The 25,701-nt window shown below is 45.5% G+C and overlaps 1 protein-coding gene across 2 annotated transcripts in view; it reads left to right on the top strand.

Moving 5' to 3' along the window:
- Positions 1–23,450, top strand: part of LOC147429571 (diphthamide synthesis DPH2 family protein) — a 94,302-nt gene extending 70,852 nt beyond the window's left edge. Inside the window, exon 9 of one of the 2 annotated variants that reach the window (XM_086495835.1) lies at positions 22,789–23,036. In XM_086495835.1, coding sequence (XP_086351961.1) covers positions 22,789–22,891 — 103 coding nt within the window. In that variant the 3' untranslated portion in view covers positions 22,892–23,036. Of the gene's footprint in view, positions 1–22,788 lie in introns of both variants that reach the window. The other variant, XM_086495834.1, reaches the window with a different exon arrangement.
- The last annotated feature ends 2,251 nt before the right edge of the window (positions 23,451–25,701 follow it).

Raw genomic sequence — 25,701 nt, forward strand, 5'->3', positions numbered from 1 at the left:
CTTAGAAGACTCACATGAAACACATTATGAATCTTCTAATTGTTTGGCAATTTCAGCCTATATGGAACATCATTGATCTTGTCAATTACTTGAAAAGGCCCATAGTAGCGCATACTAAGCTTTGAAAACGACCTTTCCTCGCTCTTTATCTTCTTTAATCGTTTCTTTCAAATCGCACAGAACCCAATCACCAAGTGAAAACAAGAGTTTACGTCGATGACAATCAGCAAAGCAAAAAGAGTCTTCTTCAACACAGGCGTAATTTTCTACATAGCGAGAGTTCAGTGACTATTTCTCTCATTCATTACCGTCTCAGTTACCACTAGAGAGGCACGAGGATCATGCGATAGATTTGGTGCCAGATAACACTAACAATTACAGACTCTACACTAACAGTTTATGTGCAGAAATGAATAAAACCTATGTAATGGGCCAACACAAACTCATACAAGTCAATTTGATCAAGAAATGATGGTTATATAACTAACAATGAGATTACGTCAAGTATAGGAGGCAATAGTGACGTAGGCTAACCGATGGGAGAATGGACGCTATCCCTACATTTTGCCAAAGATCACCCACCCACTAGCCTTCCCACAGCCCACCTCCACATTGCACATGTAATAGACTTGGACATTCCAAGTCAAGAATCAATCACGACAGCACTAAATAACCACTTCAAACAATTCACAGATCACAATAGATTTGCATTGGCCCGGCGGAGTTCCGTGCCTGGAGATATTGGCCCCAAAGACTGGCGCCCCTCTCGGTATTTCTTTTTGTAGTAATCAATCATCAAAGTACAAGAGAGCGGTTAGGGTTTCACTCTCAGACTCTGCGTCCAAATGCTCTGAGAAGTGAGGCCCTAACCACTAATTTAAAGATTACAAGGGATGCCCAAAAGCAGAGCCCCAAAAGCTTGAAAGCAAAAGCAGATTCTCTCTCTCTCTCAATGAGAGTCAGTAAAAAGCAAGTTCTCTTTTTTCTCTCTCTTTCTCCCAAATCATAGCAAAAAGCTGAGATTTGCGTCACTCTTTTTTTTTTTTCACCGCCACGATTTTCGGAAATTATGGTTTTTGGCAGAAATTAGGGTTTCTGCTGTCCATAGCCACTTCATCACTTTGTGACATACCCCCCTCTTGAAAGCATTGTAATCGACCGCGATTACGCCTGCAAAACCGACAAAAGCCATAAACCGTCTTAGCAGACACTGACTGTTAGTACCTACGTACTAGGAACACACTTCTAGCACATGTACAAAATCGACAGTCACATCACACGACATCACAGGACATCACATGACATTTAACATTGATTCAGATCTTAGACCATGATTTATCGGCAATGTAGCTAGCAATCACATCTAGGTCCAATCGAGACCTCATCGATGTCCGATTGACTAACCCCTATTGCAACCATGTCTATTCGAGATCAATCAGACCAAAATGCTGCAGTCATTTCGTCTATCAGTTCCTGCACTCAAAAGAAGTCAAGAACAAATCAGTATCATTATCAGGAATTCCATTTCATAAAGTCATCCAGTAGAATACTGTCAGCTATCAGTATCCCTGAAGCTCAAAGAGACATCAGTGACTTTAGTATCAAAATCGAGGCATCTGTTGACAAGGGAGTAGAGTGACTCCCCTCTTGTGCATCCCACTGCACCAGATCTCCGGCCAAGCTGAATTTTGGGTTCCGTTTGGAGTAGACTATGCTAAACCAAAACATCGAGGTAAAGTTTCACAATCCGAAGAGTATCTTCTAGGTCCTCCTCCATCCACTTCGCATCAAATGCAGGAAAGTTCTTGAACTTAACCAAGAACTCGGACTTTACCTTTCTTCGTATCGTTATGTGCCAAAATCTGTTCAGGAACAAGGATCTCCTCGTTTTCTTCCACTTCGGGTTGCTCATCAGGCTCCCCATCATCAGGCACATCACCTTTAACAGGTTTCAAGAGACTCACATGCAATGCACTGTGAATCCTCCAAGTATCTGGCAGTTTCAATTAGAAGGAGACATCATGTATCTTGTCAGTGATCTGGAAAGGTCCGTAGTATCGCATACTGAGCTTTGGAAAAAGGCTCTCCTTTCCCCTTTTCTTTCGTAGGCGTGCCTTCTCAAAACGTTAGAGCATCCAATCATCCTCCTTGAGTTTCAAGTCGCGATGATGGCGATCCGCTGCCTTTTTCTGTCGTTCTTGAGACTTCTGCAAAACCTTGGCAAAAGCCGTATCCAAATCTCGTGAATGTTCAATTGCTTCAAGTATCTAATCTTTCGTGCTCAGGAAGGATGGAACCTTCGCAGCACTTTCAACAATCTCAAATGGCGTCTTTCCCGTCGAAGAGTGTATCTTGTTATTGTAGGCAAATTCCACCAAAGGTAAGTTGTTTTCTCATTGAGTCTTCTGATCCGAGATACAAGACTTCAATAAATCTAAAACCACTGAATTGGCAATCTTAGATTGCGCGTCAGTCTGCAAGTGGAACAATGACGAGAACTGCAACCGCGTGCCAATGTTCTCCCAAATTGCCTTCCAAAACAAACTCATAAATCTGGGGTCTGTGTCGGAGACAATCGTTTCAGACGTGCCATGTAATCGGAAAATCATCGTGATCTTTCTGTGTTCTCGGGAGATCAAAAATGAAATCCATTTCAATACTTTTCCAGGGGCAGGTGGGTATGGGTAAAGGCTTTAACAATCCCTGTGCCTTATGCCTGTCAAAATTGACCTTCTGGCATACTAAGCAACTGCGCACAAACTCTTCCACGTCCTTTTTGAGTCTCGGCCCAAAGAAGTACCGCTCTACCCCCTTCATGGTGGTAGCAATGCCGCGGTGACTCGTAAACGGTGGACAGTGGTGTTCAATCATAACCTTTTCCCTCAACGGTTGTGTAACGCACAACATAGTCTTTTTCATCAAGTAGCCTTCCCGAAGGGAGTATCCAGCTACTGTCTCCCCATCCCGTATCCGTGTGAAAATATCTGCAAAATCTGTATCTGTGGCATACTGATCGACCATATCCCCGAAGCTCCTATGATGTATCGCGGAAATAGCCGGAACCAATGGCTTCTAAGACGAAGCATCTGCCACCACATTCTTCTGTTCCTGCACATGGACAATCTGGAAGTGAAACTGTGACAAGATGTTCGCCCACTGCATCTGCTTTTCCGAAAGCTGCTTCTGTGACAAGAAGTAGCGCAAACTCTGATGGTCTATAAAGACAGTAAAATCGCTCCGAGTAGATAATGCCGCAACTGAGTAAGAGCATGGATAACCGCCAAAAGCTCTTTCTCATATATCTGTGCTGTCATCTCCGGCCTAGAGAACAATCGGCTCTCGTAAGCAATGACATGGCCTTCTTGCATCAAGACCACACCTAGACTACAACCATAAGCATCACAAAATACTTCAAATGACTTCTGCAAGTCCGGCAAAGTCAAATCTGGTCCTGTAGTCAATTTCTCTTTCAATGTCTGAAAGGCAGTCACCTCTGTGGATCCCCACGAGAAAGGGACTCCTTTCTATATCAAGATATGCAAAGGGGAAGCAACCTCTGCAAACTTTCGAATGAACCGTCTGTAGTACGGACACAGTCCCAAGAAGCTTTCAACTTCATGGACATTCTTCAGATCGGGCCAATCACGGATAGTGTCTATCTTGGCCGGATCCATTTGCACTCTTGTTGCTGAGACAAAGTGTCCCAAAAAGAATGTATCTCTGAAGCATATGATCTCTGTGTTCTGCTTCATTCTTGGAGAAACCAATGATATCATCAAAGAAAGTGCCAACAAATAGCCTGTACTCTCGAAAAATCCCGTCCATCATCCGGTTAAATGTCACAGGAGCATTGGTTAAGCCAAAAGGCATCACCAAAAAAACTCAAATAATCCAAAAGTAGTCCGGAAGGCCGTCTTTTAGACGTCTCCCGTCGCGATTCGGATCTGATGATATCCACTCTTCAAATCAATCCTACTAAAGCACGAGGATCCCTGTAACCTGTCGAGTATATCATCGATCCTAGGAATTGGAAAATTTGTTCGTGATGGTGATTTTGTTGAGAGCTCTATAATCAATGCACATTCTCCAAGATCCGTCTTTCTTCAAATCCAACAACAGTGGAGAGCAATATGGTGAAGTACTATGCTGGACAAGACCCTTTTCCAAGAGGTCTTTCACTGGGTTCATAATCTTTTCATTCTGTACTTGGCTCACACGGTAAGGTGGCCGGTTCGGTGGCGTGCTTCCAGGTATCAGATCAATGGTTTGATCTTCAGGCCCTCTGAAAAGCAATCGGCATGAGTGTGGAGAAAAGTCTTGGCGTTCTTTTGATCAGGTCAAAACATATTCAACCTTTATCCATCGTTCAGTTCTCTCCCAAAAGAACGAGTAAGAAACTGAAGTTCATCAAGTACAATCTCAAAGCCCTTCATTTATCAAAGTCGCTTTCTCGGCCCGGTAGTCAACCACGGCGTAGTTCTTGTGGTACCAAGGGATCCTGAGTAGAACGTCACTCGCGTGCCTTGAACACCCTTGTCATTGCAAACGAAGTTTGCCAATGCTCGGTGTAATGGCAACATCCCATCCGGGTGCCAGTCGAACTACCTCCGCCTGTGGCATCAGTCTGTTGGGTGTAATTTCCAAATCGAGCCGCCAATTCCAAGTGAAAAAAAGTTGGCCTTGGCTCCTTCAAAAGAGCTTCCTGATCCTTCACTTTGCCCCAAAAGCGGCAAAGTTTGTACTTTCATTCATTAGATTCGGTGCAGGTCCCACGCCATGTGGTACCAGTTCTGTTTTTCTATCTGCCTTTTTTGCCATGTTCCTCAGCTGCTCTTGAACTCTTAGGCCTGTCGTCGTCTTTATCATTCTGTTCTTTCTGTGCCTTTTTAGGGCACTTCGTGGAGATATGTCCATGTTCCCCGCATCCAAAGCACTTTCCCTCTCTGACGAAGCAAGCTCTCTCCTCAGGAGTAAGCTTGGGTCGTGCATCCTTTTTCTCTGGGTTGCTCTTTTTCTTTCTACTTTCATTCCCAGAAGTCTGTTCGGCTTGTTGTGTCATGGCCTCATCTGTGGGGTAGGTCAGACTGCCAGAGTGAATGGCAAAGCCCTGCTTCGCATGACTCATCAACTCCTGAATAGAAGCTGACTTCTGTTCCAAGCAGTGATCTCGGATCTCTGTAGGTAGACCCAAGATAAACCTCTCAATCTGTTCTCTGAACGAGATCTTCTTGAATGAAGAGGCGGGTAGAAAAGAGCTCCAGAATCTTTCACAATAAGCATTGATTGTATCTTTCTTGGTCATCCGAAGATGGTTCCAAGCAGCTCGTATATCTTGTTCATATTCTTGCGTCAACCAAGAAGAAATAAAAATCTTTTTAAATTTCAGCCATTTAACTCGCGCACTCTTGTTTAAAAGAAGCGTGGACCACCAAGTACGAGCATTCCCCTTAAGGTAGGAGGTAGCTCTCCGAATCTTTGAGTGCTCTGAATAGCGTCTTCCCACGAAAGCAATGTCAAACTGCTGTATAAAAGACAAAGCCTTCGAAGCATCTGAGTATCCTGAAAAAGTATCAAACTTGATCGAGTGGCCACCTTCCTTAAACTCTCGCGCTTTCTTGCTTTTATCCTCGAGAAAGTCATACTGGTTGGCTTTGTAAAAATTCTTCTTGTTCGCATAAAAGTTTCCATGATCAGAATCTGAGCTGTCTGTAGACGAGTCCTCGGTAGAACTGTCAGTCTCGGGGCGAGATTTAGCCTTCTTTGCCTTTTTCTTGCCCTTTCCGAAGCTTTGTTTCTTGCTTCGCTCTTTACCTTTTCTGTCTTTTTCGCTCGAATCTGAAGAGCTAGAAGAACTGTCAGAAGAAGGAGAAGAAGAAATGGGTACTCCTTCAAATCGAACATGCTTCTTCTGTTTCTTTGCCTTATCAAAAGTTGACTGACGACCCAAATATCCCGGGAAGTTAGTGCTTTTCTTCTGCTTTTTGCCGTGCTTTTTGGCTTTCTTTTGCGTGTCAAAAAGCTGAGCAATCCGTGCATCAACCACCTCTTGTAATTCCTTCTCTGTATATAGTTTGTGATCGGAAGGTTTCTTGAGAGCGGGTTTCAATGGTGGTGTAGTGGTTTTCTGCCACTGTGCATGCACTTCCTGAAAAGAAGTCTCGCTCATATATTTTGCCAATTTCGGATCCTTCGCAAAACTGAGCATCATCTTTGTTGCATCGTCGATCAATTGACGACGCTTCATCTCTCTTTTCTCCGCCTGAGTAGGCCGACGCGGGCCATACTGTCTGTCTGAATCTTCGTTGTGATCCCAGCCCGCATCTCCAGATGCAGAGGGAGTCGACTGATCCTTGCGTGAAGCCATAGGTGCCGCGGAAAAAAAAATTGGGGATCGGATTTCCCGTAGAAGAGAAATCGGCCGTGCACTGATACCACTGTAACAGACTTGGACACTCCAAGTCAAGAATCAATCACAATAGCACCAAATAACCACTTTAACAATTCACAGATCACAATAGATTTGCACTGGCCCGGCCGAGTTCCGTGCCTAGAGATATTGGCCCCAGAGATTGGCGCCCCTTTCGGTATTTCTTTTTGTATTAATCAATCATCAAAGTACAAGAGAGCGGTTAGGGTTTCACTCTCAGACTCTGCGTCGAGATGCTCTGAGAAGCGAGGCCCTCACCACTAGATTACAAGGGATGCCCAAAAGCAGAGCCCCAAAAGCTTGAAAGCAAAAGCAGATTCTCTCTCTCTCAATGAGAGTCAGTAAAAAGCAAGTTCTCTTTTTCTCTCTCTTTCTCCCAAATCATAGCAAAAAGCTGAGATTTGCGTCACTCTTTTTTTTTTCCACCTCCGCAATTTCCGGAAATTAGGGTTTTTGATAGAAATTAGGGTTTGCAAGAATTTTAGGGTTTCTGGCAGAAATTAGGGTTTCTGTTGTCCATAGCCACGTCATCACTTTGTGACAGCACATACTCATGGTCAAATTATGGAGGAGAGTTCCATTTTGGGGTTCAAATTTCTCCACCTCATCTGTTCTGTAGGCTTACTGGTTGTATTCATATGGCATAGGACAACCTTGGCCTTCAGGCAATTCACCAACACCGGATGAATGAGGTAGCCTTCCACGTCCTTGCCAGAGAACTTATAGCCAACAATGGTCGGGCATTGCATGGCCAATGTGAAACGGCAGTAGGCCCCCTTCTTTTTAACGATTTTCGTAAGTAAAATCGTTCCGTATGGCAGCTTCTGTCGTTGCCAAGGCAGACTTTATAACTTGGAGGAGGTTAGGAATTAAACTAAATGGGGCAAACGGAACACATGTCAGTAGGAGAGCAACCTGCAAGCCAACACACCATCCAAAAGGTCTCTTCCCAATTGAAGGCGCCAAAATATGAGAAGGGAGGCTGATTATCAGTTTTGTGAGTGGATTTTCGGGGTTTGCAGCTTTAATGGAAAGCTTGCCTTCTCCCTTGTCTCATGTACCACAATGATTTGCTCTCGTGCATCTCTCTCCCCCCTTTGCACATATGGTAATGCCCCACTAGTTGGACTACTCAAATGACCAACTACAGTTCTGTGGGTTTTATGCGTGTTTGCCAAGGCAAGAGCCTTCTAATCAAGAACCGGATTAGCTAATTGCTAATCCCCTAGAGGTACACAATTTCATCACAACAAATTGCAAAAATGGAGAGTTTTCTCGCTTGAAAACTGGTCCAAATCAAAGGGGAACTATCCCATTGCGTGCGGGAGGACACGCGTAGACATGTTTGCTCCGCTCAAAACGATCCAAAATAGAGAATTAAAGCCTGCTGTGGAAGCCTCGGGGAAGCCTTCGGGTGGTTATACAGGGATTTGGGCACCTGTCAGTGACCAAACAAAGAATTACAGCACACAGAAATTTAGTTATGTTTCACTACAAAGCTTCTAAAATGTAACGGAATCCGCCCTAGACGTGTACTTTTGATCTACAGGGGTTTTGGCGTCGTTATGTTGCTGAAATTGGGTCGAAAACCTGCAATTTCAGCCCTTGATAGGTTTGGATAGCTTGGTGTAAATGTTTGGGTCGTTTGTTTGCAATTGAATAAAGAAACACCGAAAGGGGCGCCAATCATTGGGGCCAACATGGTGTCATTGTCTACTTGGGAGCACTCTAGCTACCATGTCGTTTATTGTTTTGAGGTGGTGAATTTTAGTCGCAGGTTCATTTGTGAAGTTTCTTTGTGGCATAAAGTGCAGGGAAATTTAGACAGCATAGTTTCGGGTGAAAGCTAAAGTTTTACCACCCTTTAGTAAGGCTATTGGCCACTTTCAGTAATCTTATTGGCTACATTCAAATTGGTATGAACCAGTAACATACCGGTTACATTCCAGTAACTACAATCACTATTTCCTCTCTAATATTTAGATTTGGAGCATAGTGCTAGAGTGTGCCTTTAGAGGTGCTTCTACTATCTAGTCTATGTACACGACTTTTTAACATAGTATCAGGGCAATAGTCCTTAAAACCGGCCCGTGGTGGGGCGGTGGGCGTTGGATTTCACCCGAAATTCTTTACTTTAGACACACACACAGAGCACTTTGCAAAGGAAACCTGTGACGGGAATAAACACTTGAATACACACACGGCTCGGAAGCTAGAATGCCCCGAGCAGACGCCGACAACCTGTAGGCCCCAAAATTGGCGCCCCTTTCGGTATTTCTTTATACTTTGAGAGGGTAAATTTACAAAGTAGAGTCTTGGGAATCCTTTGTCTATATCCAACTAGATACCACTTGATTTGGCCAAATTTCGGCAACATAACAGCCCCAAAACTTGCGCGAAACCAATTTCCCTGGTGGAACTCACTTCCACTAACATAAACCCTCTGATTCCTGCCCAAAAACAGTAAATTCAGCACGCTGTATTTACTGGTTTTTGCCCTGTTTTCAGCCCTAAACAGTCCCCTAATTGTCCTCTGCCAGTGGGGCACTATTCCCAATGGTTCTGGCATCCATATGGCTGAAAAACAGTCAATTTACAGCGCATACACAACGCTGAAAATGCACCTGTACGGTGAGGTTATGACCCCCACGGGTGCTTGCTTTGGAGTAGCAGTTAGCTACCCCTGTTCCTGCTCAAGGAGGCTCTTGTCTCAACACAAAAGCATGAAACCACACAGCTGTACATCAGTCAAATGAAGAGCCCTCTTGTGGGGCATCACATAACTGCACGTAGGGGGAAGAGAGAGCAGTGTGTAGTGTGGAGGACATCACTCCTAGCACCACACTGTACATGAGAGGGAAAGAAAGCACTCCATAGCTCTTAACCTGTGAGTTCTCAATGAAGCATCCCCCCAACATAAATTGAGCGCCCCCTCTTCTGCGCTTGACCTGTAATGCAGCTGTGAACAAATAGATGCAAAAAGGGAAAGATTTCCATGGCTGCCAAAACCTGCGTATCGCTGAAAAGGCAGCAAAACAGCCTTGTAAACACGCATCTGATGCCTTCCAAAGCTGAAAATGAGCTCCTCGGTCCTAGGTGAAGTCATGGGAAGCTAAAAAATGGAGAGAAATGGCTGAAAATCACAGTTATCAGCCTCCAAAACTGCTCCAGAAAGTCAGTTACGAGTTTTGTTGTCCCAAACTTGGTAAATTGGCCAAAGAGTGCCACTTGGCACTCATGCATGCAATTTCCCCGCATTGGGTTTCCCGCTTAAAAATCTCTCAACTGGTGCATCAGTTGACTTTGCAGCAGAGTACTAAAATGTTCCCCTTGTCATACCGGAGGTAATGACGCGAACACATTTCACGGCCCAAAATAGCAGTTCCCTAAATTTTAGGAGATGCTTCCATTGGGCTCCCACAGGTCTTCTGACCATCTATCCTCATTGGGACCGCATCCAAAAGTGCAATGTGGCCCAACTGTCGGATACTTTTTGTTGGTAGTCCCACCTTGACTTTATGCCTTTATTGAGTTCACTTCCTAGTATCCACCAACTTGCTAAGTGCGACGGGGGAACCTACGTGATCTTGAACTGAGCCTAGACATCCTTTACTTTACGAGTTCCAGTGCCTACCAACTTCCCGTTTGCTGGTGAAACTACCGTTCACATTGACCATACAATGTCCGACCATTTGCAACTTCAAAAAGAGGGTCTCAAAAATTAAACAAAAATCATTGGAAAGAAACCAACTACTAAGGTTAGCAGTTGCCACGTCCTTGTGACAGTCCTAGCTATAGTACTTGGGTCAAGAGGCTAGAGGTATTGTCCTAGTTTTCAAGCTACCAAACTAATTGATCATGTGGACACTCTACTACAGCCTAGAGCCAAACAACCTAGAGCCAATCCCATAGACTAGAAAAGCCTAGAGGATTTTGAACTGGCACCTTTGTGACCCTACTCACAACACTTGCATGCTCGGAGAGATCCATTAGATCATTTAGGATCCCAATGGAACGCTCCTTGCATAACTGATTGTGCAAGGCACGCTAGTTAGCATTTTACATTTTTCATCAGCGCGTTTTCACGTACTGGCCAAAATTGCAGTATATGATGTGTACGACCATGGGCATGTGTCACTTGATGCGTTTTTGTGGGTATTATAGGTGAAGATCCTACTTAAAGTGACTTGGCACGTGTATGAGCTTCTAGGGAATTAATTTTATTATCCCTATGATAGACTCATGATGAAATTCCAATTGGCCAAGAGGTCATACGGTTTGCAGCCCAAGGGGCGTTGTCAATCAGCCTTGTGTGCAACTATTGCATTCACCTCGTAGCAGCGTTTTGTAGCCCCTGCATCAGCACTGATTTCAGCCATCAAAGGCCATCTCATTTGGTGCAGCTAGTCGCGAGAAGGCGTCCAAAAGCAGCATATTGCATATGCATTTTGCAGGTCAGTTTGTAGCTCTGATGATCTTTAAATTGATCCCACCTCAGATCCAAGCCAGAAGAGCCCCTAAGAAGTCCCAAGAACAGAACCACTCAGTTCTAGAGATCTCCATTTTCAGCCAAGTAGTACTTAGATCCGGCTTATCTAGCATAGCAATCATCCCAGGAGGTTCCTCATCCAAGGAGCTACTTGGAGCAGATAGAAGTCTTAGAGAGAGTGGAAGAGGTGCCAAGTCATCTACTGGTTTGTCTTAGTCAAAGATACCATCATCATTGCATGAGCATTTAGGGGTGGTTTCTTGTACACGTCACTTGACATACATAAGAAAATACCGCTCTGATAATGGAGTGGGGAGCCCTTGAGAGGGTTGGGGCAGCACCTTGTCACGCAATCTTCTCTCTCTCTCTCTCTCTCTCTCTCTCTCTCTCTCTCTCTCTCTCTCTCTCTCTCTAGGTACCCTCCACACATTGTACTAGAGTCACATATGGATGTAACCTTTTGGTTTTTGGTCTCTAGGTCATTTTGGCCTTTCGAAGACGTTAATATAACATCTCTCTCTCTCTCTCTCTCTCTCTCTCTCTCTCTCTCTCTCTCTCTCTCTCTCTGTGTGTGTGTGTGTGTTGCACCCCCCCCGCGTGTAACCTGCAACACCCTCGCGTAATCTACTGCAACCTCGCGTGAAGCCTGTTGCACCCCCCCCCCCCCCCCCCCCCCCCCCCCCCCCCCTTCGCGCATCCTCTCCCCCTCGCCTGCTGCTGCTGTGACAGCCCCCCCGCCCCCCAGCCCGCAGGTGCATAGATTTGGCAGACCTCAGAAATCCAGGAGGAAATTTCACAGTTTCGAATTTTTGAATTTTCGAAATCCTGCATTTTTCAGACCTGCAGGTACAACAATATGTTTTCAGGAATTTTCAGAATTTTCACGAGCAGGGAATTACAGAACAACATGAATTAGTAGAAAAGGAAAATGTATGATTGATATGAGGAAAACATACGTATGCATTATGCGGGACATGGATGTATCCGTAGTGCAGACTGTGGTTTTGTTTTTGATGGAGGCCATGAGCGCTTCGCCAGTGGAGGCCATGATCGCTTCACCAGTATGTAAGCCCCATACGAAGGCAACCTTTGTGCTTACAAACAAGCGGATAACACAAATGGAAAGGGAGATGAAAGAATGGAAAGCAGATATGGAGGGATGGTGAAAAGAGAAGGCCAACCTTCTTCAAATGTTTCTCAACGAAGGCGCGCAATGGAAGAAGGAGAAAGAGGACTTGCACGTAGAGCTACAAGCACTGAAGGCGGATTCACAAGCACTTAGAGAAGAGGTCACAGCCCTCAAGCAAGAGCTTGCGGATAGAGTAAGCGGTGGACTGGAGGAAGGGGAATTTTAGCCCTCGGTGATAGAGGAAATCAAGGTCATCAAGGAGCAGGTACGGATGATCAAAGAGGAGGAGAAACAGAAGGTGGTAAAGACGTCTTTGTGGATGGATGTGATCACGAAGACGCAGAAGAAGGCGGATGAGGCCGAGAAATGGATAGAAGTTGCTAAGAAAGGGAAAGGGAAAGAAACCATATCCGTCCCCACTCCTACAATCATCAACATGACTCTAGAGGAAGAGCGGCGAAGGAAAACTAGAGCCTCGCATATAAGAGTAACTGGTCTAAAAGACCGAGATGATGTGAAAGGGGAAGTCGAAGAACTTCTCCGCATGATGAGTAGTGAGGCTACTCATACAAAGGCATGGAGGGTAGAGAAGAAGACACAAGGCAATGGGGAGACTTCAAAAGGGAGATCTTTAATCATCCATTTCCCATCCATGGAGGCAAAGAAGGACTTCTTGAAGAAGCACCCTACACTAAAGAAAATGGGCATATTTCTTGGAGAAGACCTCACTCTCACACAGCTTGCGCATATGAGAGAGGTAATGCTAGAGATTCAAGTGGCAAGGGAGAAGGGAAAGACGGCCTTCTACAGAGATGGCCGGGTGGTGATTGTAGAGTGGCGCTCCACATGACGGTGCGAGACCTATGGGACCACACTCAAAGTTGCCACCTGGAATTGTAATGGATCTATGCGCCTTGATGTGGGTGCTTTTGAGGATAGTTAAACGGGAAGAGACATCATCTTCTACTCTGAGACACAGCAGACCCCTGGGCAATCTATACCTCACATTAGTGGATATAGATGGGAGACAGCCTGTAGACAGGAGACACGATCAGAGCACAGAGGGCGGGGCTCAGGAGGAGTGACAGTGTTATTCAGGGAGGAGTTGTAGCCATTGATACATATAGCCCGCAGGGATGAGCAAGCTAGGTACATGTGGGTGAGATTGAGAGTAGAGACAAACAGACATCTTTACATTGCTATTTGCTACTTTCCTCCGAGTACGTCAGTTTATGCACCACCGAGAGGACAGTCCCCCTTTTCTATTTTGGATGATGACATATGGGAGTTCTCTAGAGATGGTGACATCATCATTCTAGGGGATTTCAATGCTAGGACTGCCCATCATCAAACAGTATTTTATGATTTCCGAGGAGATGCTGAGAGAGCTGGATGTTGCAGAGATGGGCCTATCCAGGCTATCACAAGATGGAGAACACACTGAGTATGGACGACACTTGATAGACATGGGGACTGCACATGGATTGGCCATCTTGAATGGTCTAGAGAGATTTCCCGCTGCGGGGGGTTTTACATGCTTTCCACACAGACATGAGCCAGCACAGTGGATTATGTCATGGCACAACCGAGCCTCATCTCTAGTATCCAAGATCTCACGGTTGGACCCAGACTTGTTGGTGTGGCAGTGGATCATGCTCTTGTGTCGTTGACCATCTATTTTCAGTTTAGTGTAGCACACAGGCTATGGGCAGCAGCCCCTACTCTCTACACCTTCACGCGGGAGACTGACTTTGTATACTTAGATGGGATTTACAGACGCCTGTGCACAGAGGAGCCAGGGCGACCTCTGGAGGAGCTTACTACTATACTGACAGAGACACTACATGATGCAGTAGCAGAGGCATACCCACATACCCAGCCTGAGCAGAGACGCCGTTCGGGGAGCATGCCCCAGAACAGTTGGTATGATGAAGAATGCCGGGACACTAGAGCTAGACTTCAGAGGGAGGTGCTTTTGGGGGACATCACTCACAGACAGTCACAGATTGACTTTCGACGCCTAGTGCGGTGGAAGAAGAGGGCATTTTTGGCTCGCCTAGAGCAGGATCTATACCAGCTATTCTTGATTCAGGACTCATGTGAGGCAAGGCGGCTCTTTCATGAGCTCTCCCCTACCTCCCTGCCATCACTTCTACAGAGGCCTGGGGCGAGTACGCATCATCTCTGCACACAGTTCCTAAGCAGCCCCCCCTTCCCGACCCCCCCGATCCATGCCCACACACACATGCTTTTTTCACCGCTGAGATGGTGAGGAAGGCCATTTATAGGATGAGGACTAGGAGCATATGATCATGATGGCTAAGTGGCTGAGCATTTCATGCATGCCGGAGATTTACTAGCAAAGCTTCTAGCAGTTATGTTTAATCGTGCCATGTGGGAGGGGTCGCCTGATACTTGGAGCCTATCTACTATTGTACCTATGTTCAAGTCGGGAGACCCTATGGAGCTTGGGAATTATCGCACTATCATGATTGGACACACATTGGTACGGTTGTACGCATCTATTCTTGAGCAGCAGCTGAGTAGATGGGCAGAGAAGGAGGGGATACGCGCAGCCGGGTAGGCAGGTTTCAGGAGGGGTTTTTCTACTCTTGACCATATTTTGACACTCACAGCCATCATTGAGGAGGGCAGATCGCGTGGGAGACGGATGTAGCTTTGTGGATTTCCGCAAAGCATTTGACACAGTGCCCAGAGCTAGATTGATGCTTAGATTACAGCAGATGGGAGTACCCACAAAGCTCATTTGGGGGTTATGGCATTATACAGGTCAGTAGTGGGGCATGTACGCACCTCAGAGGGTCTATCCACACCGGTTCACTCCACTATTGGGGTGAAGCAGGCGCGCCCGCTCTCTCCTACTCTATTTGGTATGTATGTGGATGAGGTTTCTGACTACATTGAGAGAGATGGTGATACAGGTGCACAGCTGGCAGGGACATGGATTCCACTATTGTTATGTGTCGATGTTACTGTGTTGATCTCCGACTCTCCGGAGGGGATGCAACGTCACTTGGATGCTTTGCATAGGTTTGCCCAGGAAAGTGGTTTGTCCGTCAACCTTGGTAAAACCAAGGTCATGGTATTTAATACCACCCCACAGTGGATCAGGAGGTCAGCGCCCGCATTCACATACGGCCAGGAGACCGTGGAGTATACAGATGCTGACACTTACCTTGGAGTGGTTTTTAGTGGGCCAACATTTTCATTGAGGAGGGCAGCAGAGACTAGATTGACCAGAGCCCATGCAGCATTGGGTAGATTGGAAAGGATGTGTTCACAGGTTCAGTTTCAGGAGCCTCGGACGAAGCTTTGGCTCTTTGACACTTTGGTGGCTTCTGCATTGCTTTATGGAGCTGAGATTTGGGGACCTTCATTGGATCATCACGGGAGGACAGGCCACAGTGATGGATGGGGGGACATGGAGAAGCCTCTGGTCTCTATGATCTCGCGGCTCATTAGAGCCAAGGCTTCAGTACCATGTGCTATTGTACGAGCAGAGCTAGCTGCCCCCCCACTAGTGGTTGAGGCGCTCACCAGATCTGTCTCCTTCATACACCGCATGTCGGAACTTCTCAGAGACAGATATGCCCGCCCTGCACTTGAGTCCTCTTGACAGTTAGCCATGCAAGGAGATACAGCATGCTGGTATTGGGAGATGACATCATGGTTTCAGGCGCATGGGTTCAGCATAGACAGATTGCCTCCCTTCCAGTACTCACTGGATGCGCCCAGCCAACACAGGAGCTGGGCACGAAGATGGCTTTCTACAGAGAGCATCTCCTTCAGCTTACGGAGGATGGTTTTGTGACGAGGCCCAGATACATGGACACCCAATTGTCTCATGGGATACGATGTGCTATTGGCCAGATAGGCACATCTTCACACTAGCTGCGGATCGAGACTCGAAGATACAGCGGAGTACCAGCAAGGCCAAGACATGCCCCTTGTGTGACATTGAGCCTGAGACAGAGTTGCACTACACATGCCACTGCCCCGTCTACTACGAGATACGAGGCCGCTTCCATTGCTTGTTCAGAGAGGGCTTTGGACCATTCTCTAGAGTCATGCGGTACGAGGATCAGAGATGCCTGGGTTTGTTTTTGCTCGAGCTGTGCAGACATAGAGAGAGCCTGATGAGAGGAGAGGCTAGCCAGTCTCAGAGACAGATCACAGACTTCTTTAGAGCTGCCACTGAACACCCGGAGGAGTTACTACCACAGCAGAGCTCGTGGCCTCACACGAGAGGCACATTGATCGACCGAGCGACTGAGCTGGGGAGATCCAGACGCCCACGACTGCGGAGGACTACACAGCATCGACGGAGGCTACATGAGAGGATTCGGATCACTTTGGCTCAACATGCACGACGCCCGGTCAGACTACTGACCATGGAGGAGATTGATGAGATCCGCCAGTGACCGATGCTGGATCTCTTGTGATCTAGTTATCCCAGCTAGCTGCGTCATAGTTACCCGGAACGCGGAACGGGAACGGCAACGGGATCCCCGCGGAACGGGGGAACGGCTAGGGGTCCGGAACGGGAACGTCGCGGAACGAGAGGTATAAAAAACACCCAAATAGTGCAATTTTTAGCTCCTTGTGTTTAAATACAAGGAGTATTAGAGTGCTTTGACTCTAATACTCACAAAAAACTCGTTTTGAAGACCATTCAACCTTGCTATGACTAGATGAAGAGAGAGAGAGAGAGAGAGAGAGAGAGAGAGAGAGGGAGAGATTTGAGAGAGTGGGAGGGAGAGGAAGAGAGCTTGAAGGCTTGAAGCCTTGAGCCTTGAGAGAGTGAGTCTTGAGAGGGAGAGATCTTGAGAGTGAGAGGGAGAGAGCTTGAGCCTTGAGGATTAGCTTGTGAAGAGAAAGGGGAAGGGGGGTGCATTTTATGAGTCCTTGAGGCCTTGCACACTTTCAAAAGAAGCCCAAACATTTACTTCAATTTTTTCAATTTTTGCCAAATTTGTTTGTAGCCGTTGGCCGTTCCAAGGGCATTCCGGAACGGTCCGGGGGCGTTTCGGAACGTTCCGGAACGGCCGTTCCGGTTTGCATTGGCCACCCGGAATGTCAGACATTCCGGAACGTTCGGGAAGGGAACTGCCCCCCGGAACGTCGGAACGGGGGCTAGGGGGCGTTCCCCGGTAACTATGAGCTGCGTAGCTGCTTAGTTCACACCTAGCAGTTTAGGATTCCATAGTATTTTATTTTGTCATTCTGTCATCTTGTTACTTTGACTTTGTATCAAATCCACCACAGTGTTCTCTCTCTCTCTCTCTCTCTCTCTCTCTCTCTCTCTCTCTACGGGGTCTTGAGTTCAACTCTCCTCGTTGAATAGATCTTTAAGGTCTCTTGGGATGGCTTCCTACGACTTTAAAATTCTCTTCTTCTCGGGTGTGTGTGTGTGTGTGTGTGTGTTAAGAAGAAGAGGAAAATGGTATAACCTTTCTATCACCCAAGTGTGGTAGATTGGTTATGCCATTTCCCTCTTGAATAACAGGTCTTGAGTTCAACTCGAGTCCTCGTTGGATAGATCTTTAAGGTCTCTTGGGATGGTTTCCTATGATGTTAAAATTCTCTTCTTCTCGTGTGTGTGTGTGTGTGTGTGTTAATAAGAAGAGGAAAATGGTATAACCTTTCTATCACCCAAGTGTGGTAGATTGGTTATGCCATTTCCCTCTTGAATAATAGGTCTTGAGTTCAACTCGAGTCCTCGTCGAATAGATCTTTAAGGTCTCTTGGGATGGTTTCCTACGACGTAAAAATTCTCTTCTTCTTCTTCTTCTTCTCTCTCTCTCTCTATGGAATTGTAATGGATCTTTGCGCCTTTATGTAGGGCCTTTGAGGATAGTTTCACAGGGAGAGACATCATTTTCTACTCTGAGACGCATCAAGCCTCGGGGCAGTCCATGCCCCATGTGAGCGGATACAGATAGGAGACAACTTGCAGACAGGAGACTCGATTAGAGCGTAGAGGACGAGGTTCAGGAGGAGTGGTAGTCTTATTCAGGGAGGAGCTATAGTCTCTGATACATGTAGCTCGGAGGGATGAGCATGCGAGGTACATGTGGGTGAGACTGAAGGCAGAGACGGGCAGATATCTCTACATCGCTATTTGCTATTTTCCTCCTAGTATGTCAGTATATGCATCACCTAGAGGACAGTCCCCCTTCTCTATTTTAGATGATGAGATATGGGACTTTTCCAGAGACAGCGACATTATTATCTTGGGGGATTTTAATGCTAGGACTATCCACCACCAGACAGTATTCTATGATACCTCAGAGGAGTTGATGCGGGAGCTTGATATTATAGAAATGGGCCTGTCTAGATTATCACAGGATGAGCACACTGAGTATGGCAGATACTTGATTGATATGGGGATTGCACATGGATTGGCCATTTTGAATGGCCTACAGAGATTCCTTGTAGCTGGTGGTTTTACGTGCTTTCCACATCGGCATGGTGCTAGTACAGTGGATTATGTTATGGCTCCGCCAGGACTCATTCCTTTCTTTCAGGATTTCGTGGTGGGAACTAGACCAGTTGGGGTAGCAGTTAATCATGATATCTTGTCTTTCACTCTATCGTTCCAGTTCAACACAACTCCATTGGGAGAGGCCTCCACTCATACTCGGTATACCTTCACGAGGGAGACGGATCACGTGTACACTGATGAGATATACAGGTAGCTATGCACTCAAGAGCCAGGACGACCACTAGATGAGCTCACCCAGATTCTGATAGAGACGCTACATGATGCAGCATCCCCACAACCAGCCTACACGCAGACGATCCGGGAGCATGTCTCAGAACAGTTGGTATGATGAGGAGTGTAGAGAGACGAGGATCAGATTACAGAGAGAGGTGCTCATGGGTACTACTACACATTGACAGTCACGTATTATCTTCCGCCGCCTGGTGCAACGAAAGAAGAGGGCTTACCTATCTCAATTAGAGCATGATCTGTATCAGCTGTTTATGAGTCATGACGGCATGGAGGCTTTTCAATGAGCACTCTCCACCGCCGGCCATCACTTCCACAGAGACGGGGGAATATGCTACATCTCTCTATACAGCATCCGGGCAGCCACCTCTGCTTGACCCTCCAGAGGCATGCCCAGAAACATGTACTTTCTTTACTACTGAGAGGGTAAGGAAAGCCATTGACAAGATGAAGACAGGAAGAGCACAGGATCATGATGGTCTGGTAGCAGAGCACTTTATCCATGTCAGAGATATGCTTGCAGAGCCTCTTGCTATGATGTTTAATAGAGCCATGTATGAGGGTTTCCCTGAGACTTGGAGTATGTCCACTATTGTGCCTATCTTCAAGTCGGGAGGTCTATGCTTCACGGGAATTACCGAACCATCATGGTCGGTCACACTCTGACTAAGCTATATGCATCAATTCTTGAGCATGAGTTAAGTGGATGGGCAGAGAGAGAGGGATACGGGCAGCAGGATAGGCAGGGTTCAAAAGAGGTTTCTCCACTCTTGACAGATTTTGACACTCAGAGCCATTATTGAGGAGGGTAGACACCATGGCAGGAGGATATATTGTAGCTTTTTGGATTTCCGCAAAGCCTTTGATACAGTGCCACGAGCCAGACTCATACACAGATTGCAAGACATGGGGGTGCCCACAGAGTTGATCTGGGGGATCTTAGCTTGACACAGGACAGTGGTAGGACAGGTACGCTCTACTCAGGTCTTGTCCGACATGGTTCACTCCACCATTGGGGTGAAGCAGGGTTGTCCCCTATCTCCGACTCTCTTTGGGATATATGTAGATGAGTTTTCAGATTATGTACATACAGAGGGTGATAGAGGTGCTCAACTTGCAGGGACATGGATTCAGTTGCTATCATATGCTAATGATATTGTGCTGATCTCCGATTCTCCAGAAGGGATGCAGGGTCATTTGGATGCACTGCATGTATTTGCACGGGACAATGGATTGTCTGTGAACCTTGGTATGACCAAGGTAATGGTGTTTAACACCACGGCGCAGTGGGTAAGGAGGTCCGCCCCCACTTTTACATATGGTCGAGAGACTGTGGAGTATGCAGATACATACACTTATCTTGGGGCGGTTTTCAGTGGTCCAGTATTTTCCTTGAGGCGTGCAACAGATACGCGATTGACCAGAGCTTATGCAGCATTGGGGAGACTTGAGAGGATATGTTCGCAGGTTCAGTTCTAGGAACCTCGGACAAAGCTTTGGCTCTTTGACACTTTGGTCACTTCGGCCATGCTTTACGGAGTAGAGATATGGGCCCTCAGTTGATCATCATAGCAGAGCTGGCAGTACTGATGGATGGAGATGTATGGAGAAGACCTTGGTGTCTATGATTTCTCAGATGATTAGGGCCAAGGCATCAGTACCACATGACATTGTTAGGGTGGAGCTCGCTGCTCCTCCATTGGTAGTGGAGGCACTCACTCGATCAGTTTCATTTATGCATAGCACTTGGGCTCTCCCTAGAGACAGATAATGCTCGATTAGCACTAGAGTCTTCGTGACAACTAGCATTGCAGGGAGATTGATCATGTTGGTATGCAGAGATGGCATTTTGTTTACAGTTACATGGCTTTAGTATGGACCGGCTACCCCCATTTCAGTACTCTCTGGATGTACCCTCCATCCCCCTCACAAGGGCAGAGATTACCAGGCTCATCAGACAGGACTTGATTCAGTTGGATACAAAGAGGACATGGATACAACCTACAGATGAGCTAGGTACGAAGATGACTTTTTGTAGAGAGCATCTTCTCCAAATCACGGAGGATGGTTTTGTGATGAGACCAGGATACATGGATACTCATCTATCCCACGGGATACGATGTGCTATTGGTCAGATACGCACATCCTCACATCAGCTAGAGATTGAGACAGGCAGATTTAGAGGAGTACCTATTGAGTCCAGGATTTATCAGGTGTGCCTGATAGAGCCAGAGGCAGAGCTACATTACATATGTCACTGCCCAGTATACTATGAGATACGACACCGCTTTCACTGTCTATTCAGAGAGGGTTTTGGGCCACTTTCTAGAGTCATGAGATACGAGGATCAGAGATGCCTCGGATTATAATTACTGGAGATTCGCAAACACGGAGAGGACCTCTTGAAGAAGGGCACAATGAGAGAGATCCAGCGATAGCGGAAGATCACAGATTTCTTTCATTCATAGACAGAGGAGTTTGAGCAGCCCCCACAGCATAACAACACCAGAGGCACCAGAGGCATACTGCTTGATCGGGCGATAGAGTTGGGGTTGTCCCGTCGCCCACGGATGAGAGGGCCCTCTCGATATCGAGGCAGATTGCGACAGAGGATCCATACCATACTGGCGCGACATATGAGCCGTCCCGGATACTGATGTATATGTATATGATGCCTCGACTGTCAGAGAGCTCCATTGTATCAGCTCACCCTTTGTCTTCCCTTTGTATTAGTTTTCACCCCACCCCTACCCACTATTTTCTTTTCAGTGCTTTGTACTTTTTGTACCCAGACCTGGTATTAGATTCACCACATGTAACCTTTTGGTCTCATAGGTCATTTTGGCCTTTTGAAGATGTTAATATTACATTTCATTTCATTTCATCTCTCTCTCTCTCTCTCTCTCTCTCTCTCTCTCTCTCTCTCTCTCTCTCTCTGGGGTCGCTTCCACTCTCTATTCAGAGAGGGCTTTGGACCCTTCTCCAGAGTCATGAGCTATCAGTACCAAAGATGTCTTGGACCGTACGGCGTATCTACTTGAGTTACACAGACACAGAGATAGTTTACTGAGGAGATCTGGAGAGAAACAATCCCAGAGGCAGATTACAGATTTCTTCACACCAGACGTTGGACACATAGAGGAGCAGCCACCACTGCAAAGCTCAGCTCATACTCACACCCGTGGTACTCTCATTGACTTAGCATTGGACCTAGGGACATTGAGACGCCCACGATTGAGGAGAGGAGCTTCATAGCATCAACGGAGACTACAGCAGAGGATTCGAGCCTTACTATCTCGACATCCAGAGTACAAAGGAGGATGGATTCATCACCCATTGTTTCAATGGTCACACATACCCCACACAGTTCCAGCTAGTAGCACTTCTAGATTCATTTTCATATCTCTTTTTTGTACCCAGACATGGTATCAAATTCACCAGTTTGTAACGGAATGGTCTCATAGGTCATTTTGGCCTTTTGGATACGTTAATATATCATTTCATTTCTCTCTCAAGGTAAAGGAACATTCACTAAAAAAGGACCAAAGAACCAAGTAGTAAAACAACCAAGCAAGAAGTGGTGTTTGTGCAAGTATATTATTGGAATTTTTTTCATGTTTATCGTCTGCTGCGCCTGACGCCAACCTTGAGAACATTCTTTTAGACAGCTATGAACTGGCACAGTCTCTGAGCATTGTGGTCACCACCGTTTTAGATCTTCTTTTAAACTTGCATAGCACCAATGATCTCAACAAACACTCCTAACATTAAGTAATAGCTTTGTATGATTGTGGCTTATGAACCCAGTAGTACAAAAAGAGGATGTTGGGCATTTGTGAGTTGTCTGCTTTACAAGTTGGTAATGACTAATACCATGAAAACTGCAGCTGCTGTCTCCAGCAAAAATCAATCGATTTATGCAGCTATAGTATGTATTAAAACATTCTCAGCCATAGTTTGTCTGACAACACTCTTTCATGATTTTGTAGGTCACGAGTGCGATTCTTCCAAATCCATATGTCTGGCAAGAGAAGCGGAGCGAGCTCTTCAAATCCAAAATGGAAGCAATTCAGAGCTAAGCAAAAGACCTGAAGTTCAATCTGGGGCTGAGTATTTTGCTTTGCGTTCGTTTCAAGGATTGCAGCTGGATGATGCACAAAGGCCAGTCCAGCATTACGCTGTCGGACAAAAGGGAAGGGCTGCGGCATACTCCGGTGAACCAGCAAAACAACTGGGCTAACCTCAAGGTTCCTTCCAAGCCAGTTTTTCAAATCTTTGGCAGGTGTTCATTATAAACTGCAGGGTGTTGCATGCAAGTACCCCACCAAGTTTGGCTTTGCTCAAGTTCTTCCATGCACATCTTGTACCAACATGGTTATTGCTTGGTCATTTTCTGTACTAAAAATTCACAGAGAAGGCGCACCAGTGATGATGCACGCCTGTCCTCTTCTGACAGTGAACAGATGTGTACGAATGTACTGAGTGTAGCAACAACCATTCGTGGAACTACCTATCACGCATACAAGCATGGACATCTATCAGTTCCCAACTGATATGGTGATTGTATGATATTTTTCTGTTGACCTCGTTGTTTTTCACGGGACAGACATTTCTTAAAAGAGAATATATAGTCATCGTTGTTCAACCAACACTATTTTTTGGCACTTGTTTGCAGTCAGAATATGCTTTCTGTTGTTGCATGTTCATCATTGGACAGCTTCTTGTTACTTGGTCTCAGGACTATACAACTTCAATGAGGAATTTAATTAGAATATAGGACCATGAATAAAGGATTTCCACTTATGTTACCAGAGAATCACAGGAACATGGGACAATGACAGTTATAATCAGCCATGTATCGAACTATATGGATATATTGGAGAGCATGAGCTTAGTCATTAGGTGAAGAGAGATGGGTTCAAAGCATGGGGCAAGGCAGGTTCTGTCCCCTTGTGGAGTCAACCAAAAATTGTTCATGCTGTGTCATGGGCCAGACTTATGAGGAAATTCCAGAATGTTTGGTCTTGTAGGTGATTTAGCGAGGCATCTGAGACTGAATACTAAAAGGTTTGTTGGCTGTAGTGATTTTCGAGGTGGATGGAAGACATGCATGCTTGCATGGGCACATATAGGTTAAGATGTGAAAAACAGACTTTTTTGGGAAGTCTCTTCTACAGGTCGAGCAAAGGCATGCATTCCTTTATGCAAGTAAAGTCTGTTAAATTTGAAACAGTTAAATTCTATTTTCTTCAATTGTTGAAGATTTCCATTTCAAGGTAAACTTATGGGTGGGGGCTTAAATTGCTTTTAATCATTACCTCATACTTTCAAATAGTAGCCATCATTACCTTGCACTTCCAAATAGTAGCCATCAGTTTCCCTTTTGTCCGGCCACTTGTCACATACGACGACATCATCTCAACACACAGGATGTGACCAGACCAAGCAAAATTGTGAGGTGGAAAATATTAATTACTTTTGCTTGTTAATTTGGTTTCCCCTTTGATTGAAGGCCATGTTATTTACAAGATCTGAGCCATCGCGTGGTTGTGCTCTCTTCTACCATATGAGTTTTATCATTTGTATGTCCCATGACAAGCCATGAGGCAAAATATTATATGCCCATACTGACGCAAGTGCTTATGCCATAGGCTCAACCAAGAGAAGTCTATAGTGGCCTCACTTGAAACGGATCATTGCAAAAAAGAGAGTAAAAAATTTGTGAATTAACAAAGTGGCCCATGAGACTAGAAACTGGTGTATGTGTGGTTTGCGCATCATCGCGAAATACAGTGATAAACCTATAAGTGAAATACTGGTTCAAATGTGCCCAGCTCGTATATGTTTGATGTGCCTTTCTCAATTCGAATGTCTCCCACCAGACATTGCAAACACTCCATCATGTGTGAGACTCCAATGCAGATGAGACCATCTAAGCTTAAGATAAAAGCGAGATTTGGGATATTGCAGTGAGTGTAACTATCGCTTTTGTACCACGTCCATCCCGACAATCTCAATGTCACATTTTAGTTGCACAAATGTGGTGTCAGGGTTGGAAAGTAGAGGTGGCATACTGTTAGATAGTGGCTGGTGCTAGATCTCTTTGACATAGATAATGTTTCACTCAATGCGTAGTTTGGAACTTAGGATGACACAAGAAAGCAAAACCTTGGGAGATTAGTGATTGATATAGGATGGATGTGATGTGCATGAAAATGTAACAAACCTGTCTTCTTCACAGCTCTTATTGTACAAACATGATCCCTTCTATGTAGATACTTTGTTTTCAAGAGATCTTACGTATCCCTTTTGAGACGGATGCTATTTCAAACATGAATGCTCTCGCATTTCATGTTACCAAGTATGAAGTTTGACATCAGCATCCTTTCAAGCTTATAACTAGTGACTTATTGATGTCAAATATGATCACTTGAGGGCTTATCAATAATATAATTGATTTTACATCAATCGAAGCGAGAATAATAGTAATACAAGATGAAATTAGACAAGTTTTATGAGGTTTTTTAGCCCCAAAGGGGGCCACAACTGGTACTGGTATATTGGTACTGCTATATTGCAATACTCATATATGTATACTGGTACTAGTCTCATATTTTAGTGCTAGTACTGGTGCTGGTAGTAGTGATATTGATAGTACTGGTACTGGTATACTGCTATATTGGTACTAGTATATTGGTATTGATACACCAAAGAATCCTTTTAAATAACAAAGACACTAGAAACTATGTCAATGAATAGGTGATATAATTCCCATTCATAGTACAAAACAGTCTTTATACACAAGTATTAAAATCAAGAGCCAGAAGATATAAAAGTCCGCCATCGTGAAGGAACATTGAAAACTATAGTTGAGAAGGTAACCCTCACCTAAGGGTTAGAAG

Source organism: Adiantum capillus-veneris, chromosome 22 (assembly GCF_014529385.1).
Source record: "Adiantum capillus-veneris isolate H3 chromosome 22, ASM1452938v2, whole genome shotgun sequence".
Lineage (NCBI taxonomy): Eukaryota > Viridiplantae > Streptophyta > Polypodiopsida > Polypodiales > Pteridaceae > Adiantum > Adiantum capillus-veneris.